The 24,097-nt window shown below is 39.2% G+C and overlaps 1 protein-coding gene across 1 annotated transcript in view; it reads right to left on the reverse strand.

Annotated features, from left to right (window-relative positions):
- Window positions 1–24,097, reverse strand: part of GADL1 (glutamate decarboxylase like 1) — a 125,718-nt gene that overhangs the window by 44,985 nt on the left and 56,636 nt on the right. The window contains 4 exon segments of the mRNA XM_042475562.1: window positions 7,793–7,992; window positions 15,135–15,216; window positions 15,620–15,684; window positions 21,941–22,057. Coding sequence (XP_042331496.1) covers window positions 7,793–7,992; window positions 15,135–15,216; window positions 15,620–15,684; window positions 21,941–22,057 — 464 coding nt within the window.

Below are 24,097 nucleotides of genomic sequence, written 5' to 3' on the forward strand. Positions count from 1 at the left end.
GCCCTCCTTTTACAAAACTGGCAATCCTAAGCATATAGTACTTCAATAAAATAATCCTTTTACTTACACAACCACAAGGACAAACAGACAGGCAGCATTATACAGTACTCTCTGTCCAATTACTCAACAACCAGTAAATCCCCTCTTGCCTTCAAATTTTCCTAAGGTACTATCATGAGTTGCATGCACGCACGCCTGTTAAGTTAAATGAACATGTTGATTTTATTAGTCCTAAAATCTAAAAGTTAAACAAAATTTCTTATGTTCTATCTCAATAAAATAATTTGAATTACCTGTAATTATCTCATTCCACCGAAACTGCTGGCTATAGCTGTTTCTGTTCTCATACTTAATTATGGGTACGAAGGACTAAAAGGGGACTGTTTGACATGCCACAACACTTTTATGTTATCAGAATACAGTGGGTCTTTCAAAAATATATATTCATTTTTATTAATGTGTTGTTGTTTTTTTTGTTTCGATGGGGTAAGAAGTCAGAAATGTGTAAAATGGATAGCTTCATCTGGAGGTGCATTATTTACATCACTTTTTCTGAATGATTAATGTGTAAATCTAACCCTTCATTTTCATCTTTAGAGACTTCATAAAATTGGAGGTCTCCATGAACTGGAAGTCTCCATGAAGTACAGAAATCTATCTTGGCTCTCACTGTTGTACAGAGTGTACAGGAAGCATTGTTCTCTTAACCTGCAGACTGCCTTACATTTAAGGTTTCTTACTACACAGTTTGTATGCCTGGAAAAATGGAAGATTTGTCGGGGGGGAGGGGGGGATATAGGGAAAATATGCTTCCCTTCTATTCCTCCCCCCCACACACACACATTTCTCCACATTTCCAACTTAGCGGAATGAACAAAAGTCACAAGGGAAAGCCAAAATCCTATGGAATCTACATCTAGAATATTTTCAATGAGAAGCAGAACAAAAAGTGGAGCGGGGATACATTTCTCTCTTCTGACAGCAGTCAACTACCTGGCCATGTCGATTTCAGCTGAGACTGAATGGCTTGAGCATTGCTTAATAATAGGCCTACCCTACACAGTGTACAGGTACCTACATGGACAAGTTCTTTCTTACACTGCCTATATGGACAAGGTCTTTGTATCAGCCTACCTTCCACCTATCAATACAACACGTTACTCATAGGTATATTGACTTTATATAGGACATGCAACAGCCTTGGTTATTTCACTCCTCTGCCCAGTTATTTTATTATTGTACTCATATCCCACACTATTTTCATTTCCCCTTCCCCAAATTCCATTTTTATTCCCACTTCCTACTTTCTTAACATGTCTCTGTCCCTGTTCCACATGGTCAACAATTGTGCCAGTATTTGCCGTTGTGTTGAGATCTTTCAGAAGAAGAGTGACATAGCAACATGTGAACATGATAGGTATTCAATATACATCTGGTGTGTGGGGGGGGGAGGAACAAGTAGGAGGGACAGAGAAAGGTGAGCTCTTTATCTATGCACATGTAAAATGGGAATCAAAAGCACTCTAATGATTTCTTCAAACTGATTTCTCATGGAAAACGGCATTTCTGTTCATTTGTATTACTGCTCTATGACTGTTGTTCATTAGGATACATTTCTTCTCTGACTAAGATTGCATACAAATGTACAATGAAAAAAAAGAAGAAAGGGGGAGTCAGTTTGATTCTTTGCCCAGGAGGCTAGAACAACTTGTTCCTGGTTTCACAATGAAAATGACAGAAGTATTTTACAATGCTTCAATTGCTGAACTAATTATCTGTCTTTTTCTTGCCCATAATTCAAGCAAACTGAGCGTGTGTTTTTTCCCATTTTTAAACTGACACATGTGTGTTAGTTGATTAAATATAAATTTATCCCTTTTCTTAAATAGCACAATTTTCAAGTCATTCAAAAACCTGTCTGGGGAGGTGGACTTATGACATAACACATTCTAGCCAATCAGTGCTAAGCAGAGGTGGCTTTTGCAGTAAACACCCAAAAAGGTTACCTCTGAACAAAAACTTGTTTGCAAGGGGTGTCCCCTCACTGCTTTATTAGCAGTGAATGAAGATGACTTAACAACTACAAGTCCAGCACAATCCTTGGAGCCAAAGAGGGTCAACAGTATATTTTCTCTGCATGAGTTGTCTCCCAAACAAAAAGCCTTTGTTCACACAGATTCATTGGATACTTGTGATGATGCAGATTCAACTACACCAGTTTGATGAAACCTAAATTTTAATTTATTATCTTGGAATATTATGACTTGGACAAATAAGTTCCATGATGTAGCTTTTGCAACTTATCTACAAAAGTTTAAAACTTTGGGGCTTTCTTCACCGCCATTTGGGACGTCAGGAGGACATCCCATTTTTAAAAAGGGGCGTCTCTTATAGACGCCCCTGGGCCTAGTACGGACTCTGTCCGTACAAGATGGCGCCGGCCCTTCTACATGGCCGGTGCCATCTTTGCGTATCGGACGCTGAGCGTCCGTACGCATCGCGTCCTTTGTGACGTAGCGAGTGCGCCCCTGGCGCCTCGCTACGTCGCAAATGCGACGGAAAAAGAAGCTCCATTTTGGAGCTTCTTTTTCGGTCCGCGCGGGAGTCGCGCCGTCTGAAGGCTCCGGCTCCCCCGCGGACCTACCGGCGGCGGCGGCAAAGCGCCGCAAAGTGGCGGTATGTACCCCGCCTTTGTTTGCAAGAGACATGGGCTCCTTTAACTAATTTACCATCTCTTTGTGGATTTCAATCATTTTCTGTTTCATCTATCAAAACATGAACTAGAGGCCGTGTTAGTGGTGGCCTTACTACATTTATCTCAGTTGATATGTAAGTGGATATTTGACCATTGGCTATGTCCTTTGCACAATGTATGCAAGCCTTCTTCATTAAGAGTATGCATTTTGATTCTCTCATTTGTATAAATATTTACATTTCACCTAGTTTATCAAAAAAATGTAGGTGCCAATAGCATCTGGAATTGTTTATCTGAAACCCTTACCCTCCAAGAGTGTCAATATCCCTACACAAGGATCCTGCTCTTTACAGAGTTAAATGCAGAATTGGGTTGAAACAAGTAGAAGGTACTGTACTTAATTTGTTCAAGACTCTCAAGTCACACCTGTTGTTAGGGTTTCCCAAGATACACGAATAAATAAGCCAGGTCTGAGATTTTAGAAGTTGTCTCCTTGCACTATCTCCAATGTCTCAATGGTATGCAGTGGCGTCCCCTCACTGGTATCACCCGGTGTGGGGCAGAAGGGCTGCCCACACCAAAAGTGTGCACTTGCCATTCTCCTTTGCCACAGTGGTGGCCTCCTCCTGAAGAGGGAGCCACTGTCACACTGAAGTCGGGTGGGGCATGCTCACTCTGCAGCAGAAGGAAGGCCAGGAGGGGTATCACCCCTCCTCTGAAGTGTCACCCAGTATGGGTTGTACCCTCTTGTGACACCACTGTTTGTATGTTGACTTGGGTCACCATAAGTGGGAAACAACTAGAAGGCACACAACAACAACAAAGTTTCCACAATGGCCTTTTTTTCCTCTGATGGAAGTCTGGCTACTTTTATTCATTCTGAGAACAAAATGCAGTAGCATAAAAGTATAAAAGTAAATACAGTTGGCCCTCCTAATCCACAGACATTTTATCCACGGATTCAAGCATCCACAGCTTGAAAATATTCCAAAGAAGTATAAATTCCAAATAGCAAACTTGATTTTCCATTTTATATAAGGGACACTATTGTACTATGCCACTGTATTTAATGGGATTCGATCATCCATTTAATGGGATTCGATTTGTTATCCATGGGGGATCCTGGAACCAAACTCCAGTGGATAACAAGGGCCCACTGTATTAAGTGTAACATAGAACTAGTTTTAAATGATTTTGCACACAGAGAATGCACAATGTATTCTTCAATTTGGTGTTCTGAAATTTTCCCAAGACTGTTCAGACATTTTCTAAAGATAACACTAGGGAGAATATACATTTTAGGTCATGGGAAGCTGCCAAGTAGTTATTATTAACACAATGTGTGCATATGACATCTCTCTCTTCACTGTGTATCTACTCAACCAGATTGTCATGGTGAACTGTTCCAACTAGCACCAACACTGCTAGAATATTTGGACTCTGTGCTATTCTTATATTGAAATGATTTTAACTTTTAAAGAACAGACTGATTTTATAAGTATTTATTCACTCAATCTCAATGAATCCTGAAAGCCATGTTGGTTGACATTATTCAAATTTTATAGACAGGAAAGGGTATAAGAAGTACTGACTTACCCAAGGAACACAGCATGGTGATGCTGTGATAAATGCACAAACAAACATAGCTTTGGAACATATTATTCTAACTCAAATTGCTTATAAGATTTTGGCAGTACTTCTCCAAAGCATACAGAATATTTCCAAAGGTGTGAGTGAATAATGTGAGGCAATATGAAGATAACACCATGGCCCTACAAGGGAAATGACTAAACTGTGACTCAGCTCTGCAATGTAATATAAAAATATGGAAGCCAACATTCCCTAGATATCAGGAAGGAGACAAATAAATAATGAATGTGGCTGATGCAAAATGCAAACCACACTATCCTACAAAAACATTTATAGCATAGCCTGGCAGTAGGGAAAAAATAAATCTTGCTCTTAGTTTATAAGGTCAGTAGGCTAGCTATTCTGGGATCCTGAAATATTATCTCTGCAACATTGGAGTTAAACTTACTGTAACATATCAAGAAACATGCAGTACAGTTGGTCAAATAGTTAACAAATTTGGCTTACTGCCCAGAAAAACTGATGCCTCAGCTGTAAAGATCTACCATCTAATGCTCCAGCTAGCAAACTAGCTACTGTGCTGAATACCACTGTTAGTCATTATCAGATGAAGGCAATTTTCTTCTTCGGAAAACAGTGCCACTATTAGATACACTCTTGGCTACATTCTAAACATCAAAGGCAGGTATTGATCCCAACTGAATCATTAATCTGTATATTCTTCGCAAACTCAGGAGAGTGACCTTGATGAGAAGCAATTCTTTTCCTGATGGGCAAATCAACTAACAAATTGTGAATATGCACAGAATAGTAAGATGAGCTGCAAAGAAATACAATTGTAGCTGATTTAGGCCTGAATGTCTTCTCACCAGAAAAATGACTATGACTGAGTTCTGTTTCTAATCTCTCTAGACAAACTTCCTTTGTCATAGAGCTGATGATGGAATTTTTGCTGAGTTTTTGTTTTACCAACATCTTTCTTATATATAGTTAAAACGGTTAAAAAGGAACAACCTTGGTAAAATTCTAAAATGGAATGAATGAAGTTATCTAGGACCTGTGTTCTTTCCTATCGTTGCTACCTACTTTCAAGTCATTTCTGATTTATGTGAGCCATAAGATGAGCATTTCAAGGACTTTCCTTGGTAATGTTTATTCAGATGAAGTTTGTCACTGTCTTCTTCTGAGGCTGAGAGAGTTTAACTTGCCCAAGATTAGTTAGTGGATTTTCATTGCTGAACAGGGATTTGAACCCTGGTCTCCCAGAGTCCAACACTCAAACCACTACACCACATTGGCTCTACATTTTTGCTATATAATAAAAACAAACAGGGGGAGTTCAGGACAGCAGTGCTCCAAGATATTTAAGTGAGTGTATTGACATCAAACATTTCAGGGTAAACTAATTTAATTTAGGTGTACTGAATATTTATTTCATTTCAGTTTTTGAAACATATCAAAAGGCTTTTGAGACTGCATTTTCTGACACATTGGCATTTTTGGATGCTGAAGTTGATTGAAGTTATCATTCTTAGACTGATAGCTATCAATAATAATCATGATATTTGTGATCAGGGGCACTGTGATTGATAACCGTAGTTCAGTTTTAAAATCCACTTTTTAAAAACTGAACAGATGATGTATAGCTCAAGTCAATTTGTGCCTTGATGCAATTACACAAAGTATTCCCCCATGTCCCCTGGAATAGCCAATCAGATTTGTTCAATCAAGGTATAGAAAACACTGTAACATCAAGACAACAGGAGTACAGAACCACATCTTATGGACTGTGTGTATAAGCAGCATAAGTACCAATCTTTTGCAATAATTTACTTCTGCCCTCAGTACCATCAAAATTCAGAACATGAAAGGGAGAAACCGTCACATATCAGTGGGATTCACATCAGCTGGCTAATCTTCTTTCCTCCTTTTTCTCTAAATTCTGTCGCCTCATTTCATCTTTGTCAGGTGTTATGTCTAGCTTGGTATTCTCCGCTGGAATGAGTACCCTCCTAACACTTATTATAACATACAAGAATAAAAAATACTAAGAAGAACCTATAGCAATCTTGTAAGGATCATCCTATAGCAATGTTGTAAAATTCATACCAATAGATGTATTTAACATAGCAGAAGCAACCACTAGTTGCTGTTTACAACTGCACTTATTGGTATGACTTCAAGAACACTCAGCCCTGGTCCAGACAGATACTTTACGCTGGCCTGGCCACGTACTACGGTTGTGCAGGGGCTGAGCGACCGCACGCCCTGCAACCCTAGTATGTGGCGGTAATGTAATAATGGTGGTGCCCTGAATACATGGCCACTGCCATTGTTACGTAAGCCATGGCCCAAGTCTGCAAGATCTGAGCAAGGCTGTTGATGATAGGAGGTCCCTCATTCATGAGGTCATCATAAATCAAAGATTTGGCACAAGCCAAAATACTCTACAAGCAGCCCAGAGTATTCTGGTCACAAAGTTGCTCTGAAATCCCCCCATTAAATGGACGCTTTCAGCAACATAGGGCAGCTGTTTGCACACACATCCTACAGTGCCATCCACTGTCACTCCCACAAGTCACTCGCTCTGAACCTGAAAATGAGATGTCCAGTGTCAATCACATGGTTGGTTGCCTTGTTCTGACTTCAGAAAGAGACTTGTGCCAACAGCAACAGCTCCAGGCAGAACAGAGGGACTCACTGAAAGCAGCTGCCCAACATTGCTCTGGAAGACTCCAGATTTTTTGTGAAGTTCTAGAGCAAAAGGTGAGTTTTTAAATTGTGGTTTAAGGGTGGCATAGCACAGGTTCAAGTGCTGACCTAGCAATACGTCATCTGGACTGGTTGCCATGAAGACGCAAGGAGGACCTGTGATTTGCCTTGTGCTGACATGGCCAAGGTCAACTTGATGGGAGTTAACAACAAACAAAAAATAAATAAAGTATATTTTTCTTGGAATAATTTATCCTTTAGCCAACAGAATGCTTCTATGGTTTGTTATGTTAATATTTTCCATTATGTATGAACTGAGAAACTGTGACTGAAGTGCTGACAACACACCACAACTGTCAAACAGGTAACCATGCTTTGTAAGCCTAGACTGTAGCCAGAACTTAAGTTTCCTGTTGAAATAATCAGAAAAGTGGACCTGGGAGAATGGCAGTGAAACTGTAGTTTTCAAATCTGGGTTTCCAGATGTTGTTGGATCACTTCCCAGAGGTTCCAACCAACATGGGAGTCAAGGAGCTGTAGTCCAACAACACCAGAGGAAATAATTTTGGAAACCTCTGTATTAAAGAATGCAAGTGAAAGGAGAAAGGACACAGTGCTTCTTATTCTGACTAATGATGGGACCCAGAGCATTATGTCTGAGAAAAGGGACAAATAAGTTTCAGATCTAGTTTTTCCATTCACATTTACACCAAGGAAATATAAATTTTAAGCTTATACAGTGTAACATGAGTCAATTGGCAGTGCTTTATGATTTTATAATTCAAAAGACCTTACCTGGCTAATGCAAGGGCTCTGTTTACTCTCTCCTCGAGGCCAGTTGTCCCCAGTGCCTTCCACGTCATCCAGAATTTGAAAGCATCTGCTCTTCTGCTACACTGGATTGATTTGTCACCTGTGTCATAGCTGACATCATAGAACTTGTCTTGCTGAAACAGGTACGAGGCATTGGCAGAATAGCATCTCTTAAGCAAACCCTGTTTTAGATGCAACATAAAATTAAGCACCATTAGAAACTTTTACTATATTCTTTGCAAGGAGGAAAATTAAAATGCTGCAATGAAAGACTTTCTGCTTACAGGAGCAGAGATCATTAAGAACTAGGAATGCAAGGAGATATGAAACCATGTGAAAACAGGACACATGGTTACACAGATGCAGAGTTTGGATGAGTTATTTTTTAGATAACAACTCCAAAAAAGTAACTTCTAACTGCAAAAATGTCAGCTGAACCTATGTGCTCAGCAAATTCAATGTCTCTGGAAGACAGTGATTGAAGGAAATGTAATTAAAAGTCATGCTGCCAAATACTTTGGTGAGTAGCTTTTCTTTATTTCTATAAGGAATTTAATATTATTCAACAAGAAGGATCAGCAGCATCTTTTTTAATTTTAATGCAAAACCTGTCTTGTCGTTGTTGTTGTTCTGATGGCTGGACCATGACAAGCACTCAGCACATCCAATGCCTGTAAAGAATTGCACTGTCTTCTTTTTACACTAAAGATAAGAATAACATCAGAGAGCATTTTCACATTATACAGTTATAGCACTATTATGCTACTTTAAACGTCATGACAGCATCCTGGGATATAACGTTTGTTGCTGTTACTGAGTGTATTCAAGTCCAGTGTGTATTCAAGTCATTTCTGACTTATGGCAACCCTAAGGCGACCCTATTGTGGGGGTTTCTTGGCAATATTTGTTCAGAATGTGTTGCTTTTGCCTTCCTTTGAAGCTGAGAGAATGTCATTTGCCCGAAGTCATCCAGGATTTACATGGCCAAGCAGGGATTCAAACCCTGGTCCCCAATCTTAGTCTAATGCTCACCTACTACATCACAACGAGTCTTACATTTAGGGAAGGGTATTCAAAATTTTCAGCCAGAGAGCTCTAGTGCCTCCCCGAACCCCAGGACTCTAAAGGATGCACCCATGGCAGTGAAAATGGCATCATATGCTCTAACTGTAATGTGTGAAAGGGCCAAAGTCAGTATGTGGGTTGCAGTAAGGTGCAATTGTGGTGTGAGACAGTCTCTGCAATACATGTGTGTGCGTGTAGATGCACGTGTACACACATACACACACTTTGAATTTGATCCCAAAATAAGAGTTTAAAAAGTTCTTAACCTGATGTGATTTTACATTTGCCCCTCCCCACTAAGCCTACCTGCACTTTTAAAAAAGTGCAATTGTTCAGAGGGAGGAAAATCTCATGTAAGTTATTTTATCATTTTAACTGGCATGCAAAACAAAGAAGAGATGCTGAAATTCTTTCTGTTGATATGCACAAGCAACAAAGGGGAAGAAGCTATTCAATATGTACTGGCACAGAATAAGCTACTCCAGAACTATGAACTGCTGCAATTAGCTGTAGTCTCTTTCTAGAATCTGACAAGATGACAAGCATCAGCCCACATTACAGTCAGCCCTCCATATTCATGGATTCTTTATCCACAGATTCAACCAATCATTCATGGCTTGAATATATATCCAAAATGCAAACCTTGATTTTGTCATTGTATATAAGGGACTCCATTTTACTATGCCACTGTATATAATGGGACATGAGCATCCACTGATTTTGGTATTCTCAGGCGTTCCTGGAACCAAACCCCAGTGGATACCAAGGGCCAGCTATATAACACAGATCTATGACATCTCAGACCAGGATCTTTTTATACCAATACTACAAATATAGGCAACCCTACACTTTGCATTATATTGTACTGAACCTCTGAACAGACACAGATGTTTTATTACTGCCACATGGTTATCATATTACTTTGCTCTTTTCACACCATAAAGATACACTCAAGCCTTTTGAAAATTCTGTGTTGCTTTGAAGGTAAAACTAGGCAGCAGGGAAACCATTTTATTGCGCAATTGTTTCAACTTTAAAAATTTTACTTGGTAAATTCCTGGACCTTTTACTCCCTAAATTAATACCATAGAAAATGCCACTGCAAAACCTCTGATTGGGGATGAGTGCTGAAATATACAGATACAATGAACATGTCTTAAAAATAGATATTCAAACACAGCAGTGAACTGCTGCAGAAAATGTGTAGAAATGTAAAACTTAAAACAGATGCTCTCCAGGAACCAGCAGTTATGGCCCAAAGACTACCACTTGGGGTAGCACCACTCTACGTACATTTCCAGTGCAGACTTCACATGTGAGATTAACAAGGGACCTTAGGAAAAAATGTAGCTTAAAAAGAGACCATCTGCTTTTGCAAGTAGAAAGTCCAAGATTCTAGCTTTTTAAGTTAAAACGAAGACCTTGGATAGCTACTGTACTACCAATCTGCATAGAACCAGAATGAGGGCCACTTGGACCTTCAGTTGTAGAACTACAGCTTTCATCTCTTGCCACTGGCCATATTTGTTAGGGTTAATGGGAGCTGCAGTTCAAAAACATCTGAGACCCACAGGTGTCTCATCCTAAGAACAGGTGGACCTACTTTAAGTGTTATTTCCTAAATTGTTCCCTTCTGATTCACAAAATGGAACACAGGAGAAGATTTGTAAATGGATTTGAAGGAAGAAAAGTTGAAGCATCTGATCCAGCTCTGTGCCCATATGTCTAAATTCTGCACTAAGAAAGGACAAATACTTTGACCATGAAAACTGCATTTATTTTTGAACAACCTTCAGAAAGTCAAAGTTTTGAAGATTCGAAAATTCTCAGGAATGTGGAAATATCTGGCATGGACTGGAACTGCAAAAATAAGAATGGAGGATAGTAGAAGAAAGGTAAAAGAAAGGTAACTAGTGAGGAGCAGAGCTGCTGGAACCAAATAATCTGGAATGGATAGGAAACATAAAAGCTAAAAGACAGAATCAGGCCAGTCATTTAGGGAAGAGCATTCTCATCCAGCTCTATCAAGTAAGTTGGTTTCTGAAATATAATTGGTCTGAAAGTCAGTGTTTAAGTTAAAGAAATCCTGTACAATTTCTCAGCCGAGCATGAAGGTTATGGAACCCCACAGCAATTCAAAAGATCATCAAATATAATCTCACAAGGAGCACACAATCCATTTTAAATTGGATTTGGGAGATACTAGTTTGAGCTGACAGAAAATGAGTTTAGTATTTCATGCCACCTTTTTTTTCCCTTGTCTGATACAAGAAGCAGTGCAAGAACTCTGACAATACTCCTAATGAAAGTGTCTACATTTCTGTAGCTAAATGTATAGCCTTTCATCTGCATGGTAATATATCATAGATAACTCTGTCGAACTGATAATAAAATAAAGGAAAATATGCCAAACCAAGCCCTATAATATATGTGAACCTGACACTGGTTGTACCCTGTGTCATTTGCAAAATAAATTCTGTCCTGAAAAGGAATCCATTTTGCCATCTGTATATGAAGCTGAGACGTGTCTATGTCTCTGTCCTTTTGAATGACTGTGTATTATTTTTTTTAAAAAAAAACTACTTTCCCCCTAATAAATTCAAATGTTTCTTAACAATTCAACTACACTAACAAACACTAAAGCAAATATTAAACACTGAAACAACAGATTAAAAAGGTACAATTAATTCCTATAAAAATAATTTAGCAAGACAACCTCAAACAAGCACCCATTTGTGTTGCAAAACTCTTCAAATATCCATTACATATTCATTTAGAAATCTGTTGAAGTTTGTTGCTTTAGAAATGTAGCATGTTGTATATACTACTTGCATTGTTCATGAAACCAAGTTTTGGTCATCTCCTAAAAATGTTTGTCAGTTTGATAACATAGAACTGAATCAGATGCTCTGACATCAATCATGCTGGGATCGTGGCGACCAGATGGCCCAACAGGCCACCAGCAGGAGCAGATTACATCTGCTCTTTCTGCTGATGGCTTTGGGCTGCTTTAGGCAGCCTTAGATTGGCTTCCGGACACCTCAGAGTTGTGTATCGTCTAAACGGCATGCCCCCGAAGCAGCCCTTCTGTTTGGGTTATTATCACCAGACTTGATGTGTTACCTAGCATGACCAAATAAAAAATTCTTGCAATGGTTTTGTCCCAGTCCATCCACTATTTTGGATGCCTTCCAAACAACACTTTGAATTTCTGTTTTTGCACTGCCATGTTGAAAAAGCAAAGATCTATGTTTTGCAAAAAAAAAAAAAAAAAAGAGCAGAAACCATAAAGAAGAGATTGTTGAAAGAAAGAAAAAAGAAACCTGGGATGCATTTTGGAAAAAGCTTTGTGGTTGTCTCTAGATTAGATTCAACATGTTTTTGTTTACCTATGAAAGGCTTACTTGACCTGGTTGTTTCATTTGACAAGTACATATTGTTAGTTTTAAGTAAAAGGTTTGTGAAACATGCTGAATTTCTTCTTTTTCCCCCCTGTGGTGTAGAAACTTATCCCTATTCTTTCTATGTTAGTTCTGCCTCTGGTACCAAAATTTTGGTGAAAGGTGAAAAGACCAGGAACACGTCTACTTTGTTAAGTAAGGATACCTGTACTTCTCCCAAGAATGAAGTGAATATTGTTATGAAATATCTGTATGTCCACACTATGCATGCATAGAGTAAGTGAAACAACATAATTAACAATGAATTTTGTGACAGAATTACCTGGTCTTTGACAGTGGCATAACTGCACAAACTGTCACCTGGTGCAGGGGACAGAGCTTCCGGAGGGTAGGGCTTCCAGGGGCATCATGTGCTTTCTCCCCCCATGCCACCCTGTCCGTTCCATGATGAGGAAAAGACCGGAGGGCGCAAAGGATGGGAGGGCACACGTATGCAGGGATGGCACTAGGAGAACATGGAGGGGAAGCCCGACTGGATGTAATCCCCCCTTTCTGGGGTGACTCTACCACAGCCCAGCACACCAAGTGATGCTACTAGTCTTTCAATATGGGATGAAACTTTAAAAAAAATGTTGAACATTATATAAAGGAAAGACAGCATGGCTTGAGCACTGGATTACAAATCTGAAGACAGACATCAAATCCCCACTTGGCCATGGAAACCCACTGGGTGACCTTAGACAAGTCACGCCCTCTCAGCCTCAGAGGAAGGCAAAGGCAAACCCCCTATGAACAAATCATGCCAAGAAAACCCTGTGTGATAGATTTTGCTTATGATCACAATAGGCTAGAAACTACTGGAAGGCACACAACAAGTCCCCAAGTAATTTTGTTCAACCTCTGCTAATGTGTAATAGCTGCATACCAATCTCCGTGGTCACTCATCCCCTAACTAAACTGGCAGACACTTTAATTCAAACTTGTCATGACAGGATTCATTTAGGGAAAGGTTTGTTTTCAAAGGGCATTGTGGGAGCTATTGTGCTCTTCCCCTGTACTTCTTGTCAACACAGAGGACACACAGCAATTGCTTTGATTGATCTGTGTTTTTACAATGGATGCACTAATCTCTTGGTTTCAAAGTCTCTGAAGTCCAAATGTTTTCTCATTTCAATCAATTTAAAGCACTTTTCCCCTCCCCTAGCTGAGAACCGTGCTCTTTGGTTAACTCAATGACATCCAAACATACCGTAGCACACTTTTTTCTAAGGCACATGTATTTCAATCATGCCTCTACTCACTGATATATTTAGACTACAGCTGTTTAACCTGGAAAGATGTTTCACTCAGTGGAGCTTACTTTTGTGCAAGATATATGTATAGACTTGGAGTATAAAATATATTTTGGTCCAGGGATGGGTGATTTGTGGCCCTTCAGATGCTGTGCTGGCCACCACAGCTCAAGGTGAAGGCTGCTGAGAGTTGCAGTTCAACAAACTGTAGTGTGATCTGAAGGACCACATTTTTTCCCCACCCTGTTCTGTTCCCCTAGTTTCAGAACACTATGTACAAAAACATAACAAAGCACCAAATTGCACATATGAATAGATCCAATGTTTATTTCAACTAAGGGAACAAAGACTAACATGCATTTCCAAATGATCAAAAGCTATTTAAAATCTTGTAATTGGCTCTGACTTTAGTGAAGAAATAAATACCACTTAACTTGTTAAAAGAAAACATATTTCTCATAACCATAAACACTAGATACAGGATTCAGCACCAGGACTAACTTAAGGCCAATTAACTTCAATGGGTCTTCTCTAAGCAGGACTCAGTTTGGGTCTAGGAGAATGCCTTTAACCACCACTGAAATTGAATGTTATCATTTTTTTTTACTCAGATTAGTGCTGATTAATACTGTCCTATTATTGTTATCAGTGTATGTGAAATTCTAAAAATCAGCATAATCAAATAAAAAGAGCATCTGAAGAGAGGTATTTAAATCCATTTGGGGATGCTGTGGGGACAAAAGAAAGGCACAGGCAAAATAGCAAATCACTGAACATAGGAAAGAAGGGAAAGGATATAGAGTGAAAGGCATGCTAAGACACCCTCTTGCAGCAAACCATGGTGTTAAGTATCTCATGTTCTTTTGAAATAAATTATTCAACATAATTAAGAAGATAAATGAGAGGATCAAGGGGTAATGTATACCCACTCATTTCTTTTATACTTTCTACAATTATGATATAGCTATCGGGTGTTTCCACCCTATGTGAAAAGTCATCTTTTTCAATTTCATTTAATTAATTTTTTCTATCACATTATTTTAAGACATGGTTAATTCTCCAAGCCAGTAGATACCACTGATGATTCATCTATTAAAAGTTATTCCACAACTTACAAAACCAAAACAAATTAACAAGCCTTCCTTTTATAAATAATTATTTAGAATTACAATTTGCTTCCTGCATCATTTGCCCACTTCTTTTAAAATAACTTTTTCACTGGCTTTTGATTTGCACAAGATCCCTTCTTTTCATTCAAAATGTTGTTCTGAATGGGCAGTTTTCCCCTCTTACATGCAAATAAGCTGACAGGAAAATAAGACAATCAGTACCAAAATATATGCATTTAAGAGTGCAAATCATATGCAGAAATAGCAACAGGCTGACATATATTTTATTTCCTGTCAGCACATGAAGCATTGTCTATGTTTCATGCAATTTCATACTTTGCATTTTAAAAGTTACATGAAGAAGTCATTAAAAGAGTTTTGTTTTTGTTTTTTTGCATTTTTTTCCAGAATTTTTCCAATCCCTGCATCATATTGGGAAAATTAAGGAATGACTTACTGAACTGTCTTTCACCAGAAATGCACAACACTGGATTCCTGCCATGAGCATCTTATGAGGATTCCATGCCACAGAATTGGCCCTATATAAGTGGTGTGTGGAAGAAAACAGAATTAGTTGAAAGTGAACCCTGCAATATTTAATACTCATATGATAAATCAAAGCAAGCGTAGGACACTTTTGTTAATATAAGCCCCAGCCCATGAATCCAGTGGTAAGTAGAATGGAAGCTCCACTCCAAAATATCTAGAGATACAAAGGTCCACCACCCTCAACCAAGAATTTTCTTCCATTTCTTTTCAAATTTGTTTCTGTAATCGAAAAAATACTTTAATAGGAATGCAGAGCAAATTTAGGAGAGAATAAAGCTAAACACTTTGAGTGCCACTGGTTTAAATGAGAAGGTGATGTTCTCATTGAAACTTTAAAAGTGCTTACAGTTGATTTTTTAAATGATTATCCCTTGCAAATTAAACTTCATATACCTGTGGATCCCATGTAGAAGCTTACGATGCTTCCTGGACAGTAAAGCTGAGCCTCCCCATGATGCCTGCGGAGATGTTTATAAAAAGTTAAAAAATGGTAGCACAACGTTGAGTAATTGTACTCAGTAAGTGATTTTGAAAGCTTCAACAGCATGAAAGGTATTAACTTGATTCTCTTGAATGTAACATCCACTGCAAATTTAAAACAAAAGAAATTCAACACAAAACAAGAAGTTCAAAACAGGAACCTCAAGCCCAATGAGGTTCCTTGACCAAACAAGAATTTAAAGCCTGGAGTCCTAGTCCAACACTCAAATCACTACACCGGGGCTCCATGATATGCTAGCACAAAGGTTCTTGCTTTTTAACTGTTACCATGTCTCTTGCAAGGGGCTCTATAGTACCACCATTTTAAATTATGCATACATACCGGCAATTAGACAGGCTGAATTAATCATCATCTTCTCGACATTGTAATGACTTCCTCTGAATTGTGTCTGCAAGTCATCACTTAGATTTACAAGTTTACTTTAAATTGTAACAAGAAAGTTAGTCGTTAAATTTATTTACTTATTTTGTTTATATGTATACCTTTCCCCAAAGAACGGGCTCAAGGAATTTTACAAAGCCGAACCACAGACTGATAAAAAGAAGTAAATATAAGAATGTTTAAAAGGCATTTGACTTATGAATGTTTAAAAGGTCAGCACAGAGACAGACAGGTGTTCACACACCTGTCTCCACACCAACTCGGGACCTGTGACCAGTGTGAAATTATTATCTTGCCGTGCTGTTGCTCTTTCCCAGAAGTTTCCCCCTGTCACTGTGCCTGACATGGAAATAGGATGCCTAGCCATGTGGGTGCAGCCATGTGCCCAGTTTCTGCATCCAACATCATGAAGCTTCTGAGTGAAAGCAATGGCCAGCAAGGTAAGGAGTAAGGGGCAGGGGGCAGGGTGAGCAGTCTGGTTTTGCCACCGAGTTTCCTAGAACCTTCATGGAAAACCAAGGATAAAGTACCCCACGGTAAAGGTTATTTACTCTGGGATCAAGCTGGATCCCTTGCATCCCCGTCTGGACAGGCATCAGGGTTTTGGCCTACATCATATGAACAACCCCATACAGGCTTACCTCAATTAACAAACCCTCTGATAAATAAATAAGCTTCTTTTTACAATGTCTTTTTATATCAGCCCTGACCTTCTTTTCCTCCTTGCCCTCTACCTAGATGAAAGATTTTCACTAGCATTGGCACTGGAAGGATGAGTGAAAGAGTGCTGGAGAAACAGACTTTCAGTATCAGGTTGAAATAGTGTATCCTGAAGTAAAGAATTACATAAAATTTAAACTAGGAAGAATGGGATTATACTCTAGGTGATCCTATACTAGACATATGCATCTGCTTACAACAGGCAGGTTAAAAATCCACTGCCTCCAGAATCCTTTACTGAGCATTCATGAAGTGCACAACAGAGAGAAATAGGGCAAATATATAAGTCTGCTTCACAAGCTGCCCCCAAGCATGTGTTTTTTTTAGAAAAGAGAGATGGTGGGGGGGGGGAGAGAAGAGGAAGAAGAAGAAGAAGAAGAGATCTCACCACCAAAGGAAAAGTGGATGTCCATGAAAGGGGGGGGGATCCCAGTGTGCATTTTGGAAGAAGCTTTCCAGTGATCAGTAGAAGCTTCTTCCTTTTTTTCCCCCACTTATGCAAGGCTTACCTGACCTGGCTGCTTTATTTCCCATGTGCATATTGTTAGTTTTGGATAAAAGCGTTATTAGAATATATTGACCTACTCTTTCATTTATCCCTATTCTTTCCTCATTATTTCTGCCTCTGGTACCAAATTTTTGGTTAAACAATGTAATGCTTAGGAACACCACTGTGTCACCAGCTAAATTATACCTGTACTTTCATGTGATAGAACTTTCCTTCTAAAATCAGCTCCTGGACAAGATAATAATGCAGAAAGTCTATTTTACTGCAAATGTTCACACTCTAAAATGTATGCTAAGTGATCATGTCCATAAGCACGCATGCTTACAAAATAGTATTTTATTAAGGATTAGGACACAGTCTTGCACACACTCACCCTAACCCATGGAACTGAGCGGGCTTACTTTTAAGTAGATGCATCCAGGTCTGCATTAATAGTATGCTACATTGACAATCTGCTTCATGTGCCCTTACGTCATAAATAACAGCCTATATTTGGTGATCTGAATCTGTCCCAAGCCATTACAAATTCAGCACATTTTATATATAGCTTTTTCTCAGGAGGCTGGAACAGAACAGAATGATAAATTACAGCAGAGGTTCCCTTGCAGAAAGATGCATGTATCCATCCATTCAGGATCAACATATACCTGCCAGGCATTTTCCACATACTTAAGTGCACATAAGGGATTACCTGGGCCAGCTTTGTAAAGAAATCATGAATGGCGCCTTCATTTCCACAGGCAATCAGATAACATCCCAATGACAGCTACACTAGTAGCCAATATCATGAAACAAAATACTAGGGAAGCAAATTAATTTTAGCTCCTCCAGATGATTTAGTCTGAAGAAATGAAATATCTTTCAAAAGAATGATAACTAAGCAATCAGCAGAAGAGAAATTCTGAAATAAGGAGTTCACAGCAGTGTAGAGATTCACAAATTATCTCCAATAAATCATCTACAAGGAAAGCAGAAAAATAACAAAACCTATCAAACAGAATCAAGGCAAGCTTATAAAATTATCAATTCATATTAATCCTCCTTAGGTTTCTTTTTAAAAATGTTTTTGCTGTAAGAATAGTGTTAATCTTCCTTTGTTTTTGTTTTTAAAAAATAGTTTTACTGAAAACCTATAAGAATACTATTCAGGTAGCTGCATAATTATTCAGTCACTCACTTGTCATAAATTAAATATTTCTGTAAGTCATATACAAAGAGTCATTTTAGAGCATTAAATTGTTAAACAAACATAACTATCCCAAATCCCTATAGACAAACAATAAGGTTCGGAATACTGCCATTGGCATAGCAACAAAAACCTAGGAATAATTCTAGACGTTCAGCATGAATAAATGAATACTAAATGCTAAAACAATAAATTGTTAAATAGCATGGCACTGGACTGAGATGAATAGTTCAAACAGGGATGCAGTCATCCTGTCTCTGGCAGCATCACAATGTATTAGGAGTTTTGAGACTACTAGGCCTATTCTCACATTATTTCCCCACCCTTGTGGGATTGTTCCCATTGGAAGATTACAAGAGTCCTTTCGAGTTCTCTACTCTTCCTTAGCCTTCTTATAAGGGGAGGGGCATTAATGGAATTAATGATCAAAATGGGAATCTTAAGAGTTATCTGAGTCTTGCTCTGAATCTCTGTAGAATTCTTACTAGGTCAGGGAAATGTCTGTCTAAAATAAACATATTTATTTAATTCCCCTCTTTGTCCCAATATGGGGCCCAAATCTTATAGTATAAGTCAAATGCAAACTACAATTATAACAGTGTGTAATACAAAAAACATTAAATATTGATTTATTCATTTACTTCAGTTATATGCTGTCTTTTTTTCGGCGCTGGGCCAAAGGCAACTTCCAAATACACCAAACTAAAAATATTTACAATAAAGTTTTAAAAAACAATTCACAGAATCATTAGAAAAGACCACAAGGGCCATCCAGTCCAACCCCTGCTATGCAGGAACTCTCAGTCAAAACATCCCTGACAGATGGCCATTCAGCCTCTGTTTAAAGACCTCTGAGAAAGGAGACTCCATCACACTCTGAGGGAGTGTGGTCCATTGTCGAGGAGCCCTTACTGTCAGGAGTTTCTGCCTAATGTTTAGATTGAATCTCTTTAAAATCCCCACATTAAAACGTTATAAAATTGTAAATCACACAAAAGTTTTTTTTTAAATTTTTTACAAAGACTTGGGGCAAGACACAAATAACTTAAGATTTCCCAGTTTGATCATTAATTCTCAGAAATGCCTATATAGTCACCCCTCCTTTTTTGCAGGGGATCCGTTCTGGACCCGCTTGCAAAAATGGAATTTCGCTTATGGGCTTGAATATAGGTGCACGGCTGCAGAAATGCATGGGTATGTGCCTTGGGCATGTGGCCCATTTTTTCCCCCTCCATTCATCCTTCGCACATAAGCAAGGAACGTTAAGTTTCAGAATCGCAAAAATGGAGGGAGGACTGTATACTCCAACTGTAAGTCCATCTCATGTATAAGTCGAGGTCAGATTTTGGGCCAAAATTATGAATTTTGCCCTGACCCATGGATAGGGCTCCTTCAGTGTGTGTATGTGTATTATGGCAAGAGAGACTCCCATTGAGGTTTTTTTGCTTCATCATTTTGGCTTTTGTTTCATCCAGACGCTCAAACGGGAGAGGGACTCTTAAACAAACAACAATATCAATCAATCACCCAGATCTCTTTCTGCTTGTCTTCAGAGAGAAATAAACTTCTCTCCACACCATATGGGGAAATATGGAGAAATATGGAAGAGCTGCTATCACAATATCATAATGACCCGTAAATAAGTTGACCTGGGATTTTGAGGTCAATTTTTGGGCATAAATTTTTAGACTTATAGACAAGTACAGTACAGTCGGTCCTTCTTATACATGGATTTTTTATACACGGATTCAAGCATACACGGTTTGAAAATGTTCCAAAAAAGTATAAAGTTACCTTAATGTTCCATTTTTTATTAGGGACACCATTTTGCTATGTCATTATATTTAATGGGACTTGAGCATACACTGATTTTGTTATACACGGAGGATCTTGGAACCAACCCCCAGTGTATAACAAGGGTCCACTGTATATACAGCACACCTGATGAAGTGGACTAATAATCACAAAAGCTTGTGTAAAAATATTTTAGGCGGGTTACAGACCGCCGCTTTGCGGCGGTCTCCCGCCGCCGCCGCTTGCTCCATGAGGAAGCCGCAGCAGCCACACTGCGCGGCTCCCGTGCGGAGCAAAAAAGGAGCTCCAAAATGGAGCTCCTTCTTGCGGCGCCTCTATGATGTCGCGAGGCGCCGCTGGCGCATTCGCGACATCATAGGCACCGCGACACGTCTGGACGCCATGCGTCCGATACGTAAACATGGCGGCCCCCATGTGGAAGGGGCGCCGCCATGTTGTACATATGGAATACGTACTAGGGTTAGGGGGGTGCGGAAGCACCGCCCCTTCCTAACCCTAATACGTATTCCATACGTATTTTTTGGCGGTCTGTAACCCGCCTTAATTTTTTTTAAAGTGCTGCTAGATTTCATTCTTCTCCCAGTCCATTTCCTTTTTTATGTTGCAACAAACTAACATCACTACTTCTGTGTTCACGAAAAAGAAATTCTTAATCTGTCAATGAAAAAACAGTATTTAAAAAAAAACTCCTGGGAGGAAGCGAAAAGACAGGCCCAATGCCATCGGGCCTATCCTTAAGAAGCAGAGCCCTCCCTCCAGTCCATCTGCCTTAGTCCAGGCCTCAGAGGGAGAGAAGAACTGCTTGACCTGATCCCCTTCCCCATCACTACTCCCTTCTCCTTTTGTGCCGTGTCTTTTTAGATTGTAAGCCTGAGGGCAGGGAACGGTCTTATTAAAAATAATAATTGTAAGCTGCTTTGATAGCCTTTAGGATTGAAGGGTGGGGTATAAATACCATAATAAATAAATAAATAATGATTAAACTGGATAAAGTAGTGAGCTTTGGCAAAGAAACCCAAATAACTATTTTTTAACCTAGATTTCATAAAAAACAAAAACTTTATAAAGCAGGAATGGGAAAACTAGCCTTTGACCTATAGCTCTGTATATCACAGCATCCCTGACTATTAGCCTATCTAGAACTCATTAGACTTGGAGTTCAACAACAACAACTCGAGAGTCACAGGTCCCTCACCCTGCTTTAGAGGAAGACAGCATAAAAATTTAACAAATACAGTTGGCCCTCTCCTTACACCGGGATCTGTTCTGGACACGCACACCCTACGTAAGGGAAAATGTGCACATGCTCATGCCCCATAGGAAACAATGGAGCACATACAGGCAGTTGCAGCACAGTGCACACGGGCACACACTCCATTGATTAGATTACCATGTGGCTTCCACATAAGCAGGAAGCCCCATATAGTGTATCCACGTATGGTGCGGGCACAATGTAAATGAAAAATTACTGCTTGTAATCTACTTTCCAGAGCCCCATTAGTTAAATTTCAGGAATTAACTACACATTTTGTGAAAATAGTCACTCATTTAAAGTATGAATACAAGCAAGACAAAGAACCAATGTTATTAAAATGAACTTACATCAACATGCAGCCAAAGGTCATATTTTTCACAGATGTCGGCTATTTCATCCAGAGGATCAAAGGCTCCCAAGACTGTGGTGCCAGCTGTAGCACTGACAAGAAATGGTACTGAACCCTGTGGAAGGATCCAAAACCAAAGAGAGATTATTTGTACAGTTCAAATAATCTAGGACAAGACTAACAGTGTCTACGGTGACACTAGCGAAATCCCATGAGAAAACAGGATTTAAAGAAGAGTTAAATTACAAAAAAGCCAGAAATACCTAAAGTTTATCACACGACGTCGCTGTTAATGTAAAATAACATGAAGTTAAACTGAAGTTAAACTGGAGAAAAACTGCAGCTTTTTACTTTCGGGAAATTCTGAAAGTAAAAAGGTGGCATTTTTCTCCTCTTTAACTTCAGTTTAACTTCGCGTCATTTCACTTTAGCAGCAATTCGGTGCGATAAACTTCCTGAATGTGCGGGTTCTGTTTAAATTCAAATTTAACTCTCGTTTAAATCCCATTTTCCCATGGGATCTCGCTAGTGTGATAAACTCCTGTTTTATTTACATAATCAAAAACTACAATAGATCATTCTTTAAAGGCACTGTACACAAAAACATATTGGGAAAAACTGTGTTTTTCCAGAAAATAAAATACTTTTCCAGTTCCAAAAATTGAAATATTGTTTGCCAATTACCAATGCTCTTTCAAAATATTATAGGGTCTGGTCCCACATGCTGCTCTTTCTCTACAACTTGAAAAGATTTCCATTATAATAGGGCCAGTCAAAGTCATCTCCCAAACAGTGGGAAATGCAATAAAATAAATAATTGACAACTTGTTATCTTTTAATAATGTAAAAATATCTCAGAAGGCTGATTCATTTTACCTCATGACAAAGTCCTCCTTCCACAACTTTACCCCTATATATTTAAAATTTGCCTACAGGTTGGTCTTCTAATACAGTGTGCCCACGTCATACGTGGGCACACCTTATGCGGCTTCCAGCATATGCTTTAAGCCGCAGCAGAGAAAACCCTGGATGCACCCCACCCCACACCACAGGCACGAGCCCCATTACTTCTAATGGGGCTCGAGCATACGGGGTTTTCCCCTTACGTGGGGGTGGTGGTCCAGAACGGATCCCCCGCATAAGGGAAGGGCCCACTTAGGAAAGAAGGGTACTCCCATAAATGATATATTATACATTACATTAAATAAATAACTGTATGTAATATTACTGTATTTTTAAACCAAGCTAACCACTGCTCTGGATTAGGACAGAGACATGTGGAGGGAAAGGTTAATCCTTTCCTCCATTATGTTGTTGTTGTTGTTGTTGTTGTTGTTGTTGTTGTTGTGTGCCTTCAAAGTTTTTTTTTCCAGTTTATGGCAACTCTAACATTAGATTTTGTTGGCAAGCTTTGTTCAGAGGAGGTTTGCCATTGCCTTCCCCTGAGGCTGAGAGAATGTGATTTGCCTAGGATCACCCAGTGGGTTTAATGGCTGAGGGGAACTCCAACCCTGGTCTCCAGAGTCATAATCCAACACTCAGACCACTACACCATGCTGGCAGTTCCTATGTTCTCCCTCTGCCAGGTGCAGAAGATATAAAAGCAGAGGCTTGCCTGTTAAGCAGTTAGTTAGGACCAGGTAGAAGTAAAAATATAGGCTGCACTGCAGAAATAAAGCAGTTTGACACCACTTTAACTGCCATGCTCTATGCTATGGAAGTCCAGAATTTGTAGTCTTGTGAGGTATTTGGCCTTCTCTAGAGAGTTCTGCTGCCACAGCAAACTATAAAGCTCAGGATTCCATAGCACTAATGAGGCAGGACCAGTCAGGAATGGAGAGATGATAAGGCCAAGAATAGACAGGGACTATAAGTGAGACAGAGAACTTTAGTTTACCTGAGAATGTGGAAAGAATTCAGGGGAAAGTGTTAACTTCATTTTATTTACAGTGTTTAATTTTACTATATATGGAGCCAACATCTGGCTGGCACTTTAATTTACTTTTTACACCTCACATCTTTAGAGTTTTTATTTTTGACATCACTATCTGGATGTTTTAATTGAAGCATTAATAAGGGGGGCTGCTCACATATTACCACACTGCTCTCAACAATCAATACTTGTGCATTTTAAGTGTCACCTTGGGGCCCAAGA

Source organism: Sceloporus undulatus, chromosome 6, assembly GCF_019175285.1.
Source record: "Sceloporus undulatus isolate JIND9_A2432 ecotype Alabama chromosome 6, SceUnd_v1.1, whole genome shotgun sequence".
NCBI classification, from domain to species: Eukaryota; Metazoa; Chordata; class Lepidosauria; order Squamata; family Phrynosomatidae; genus Sceloporus; species Sceloporus undulatus.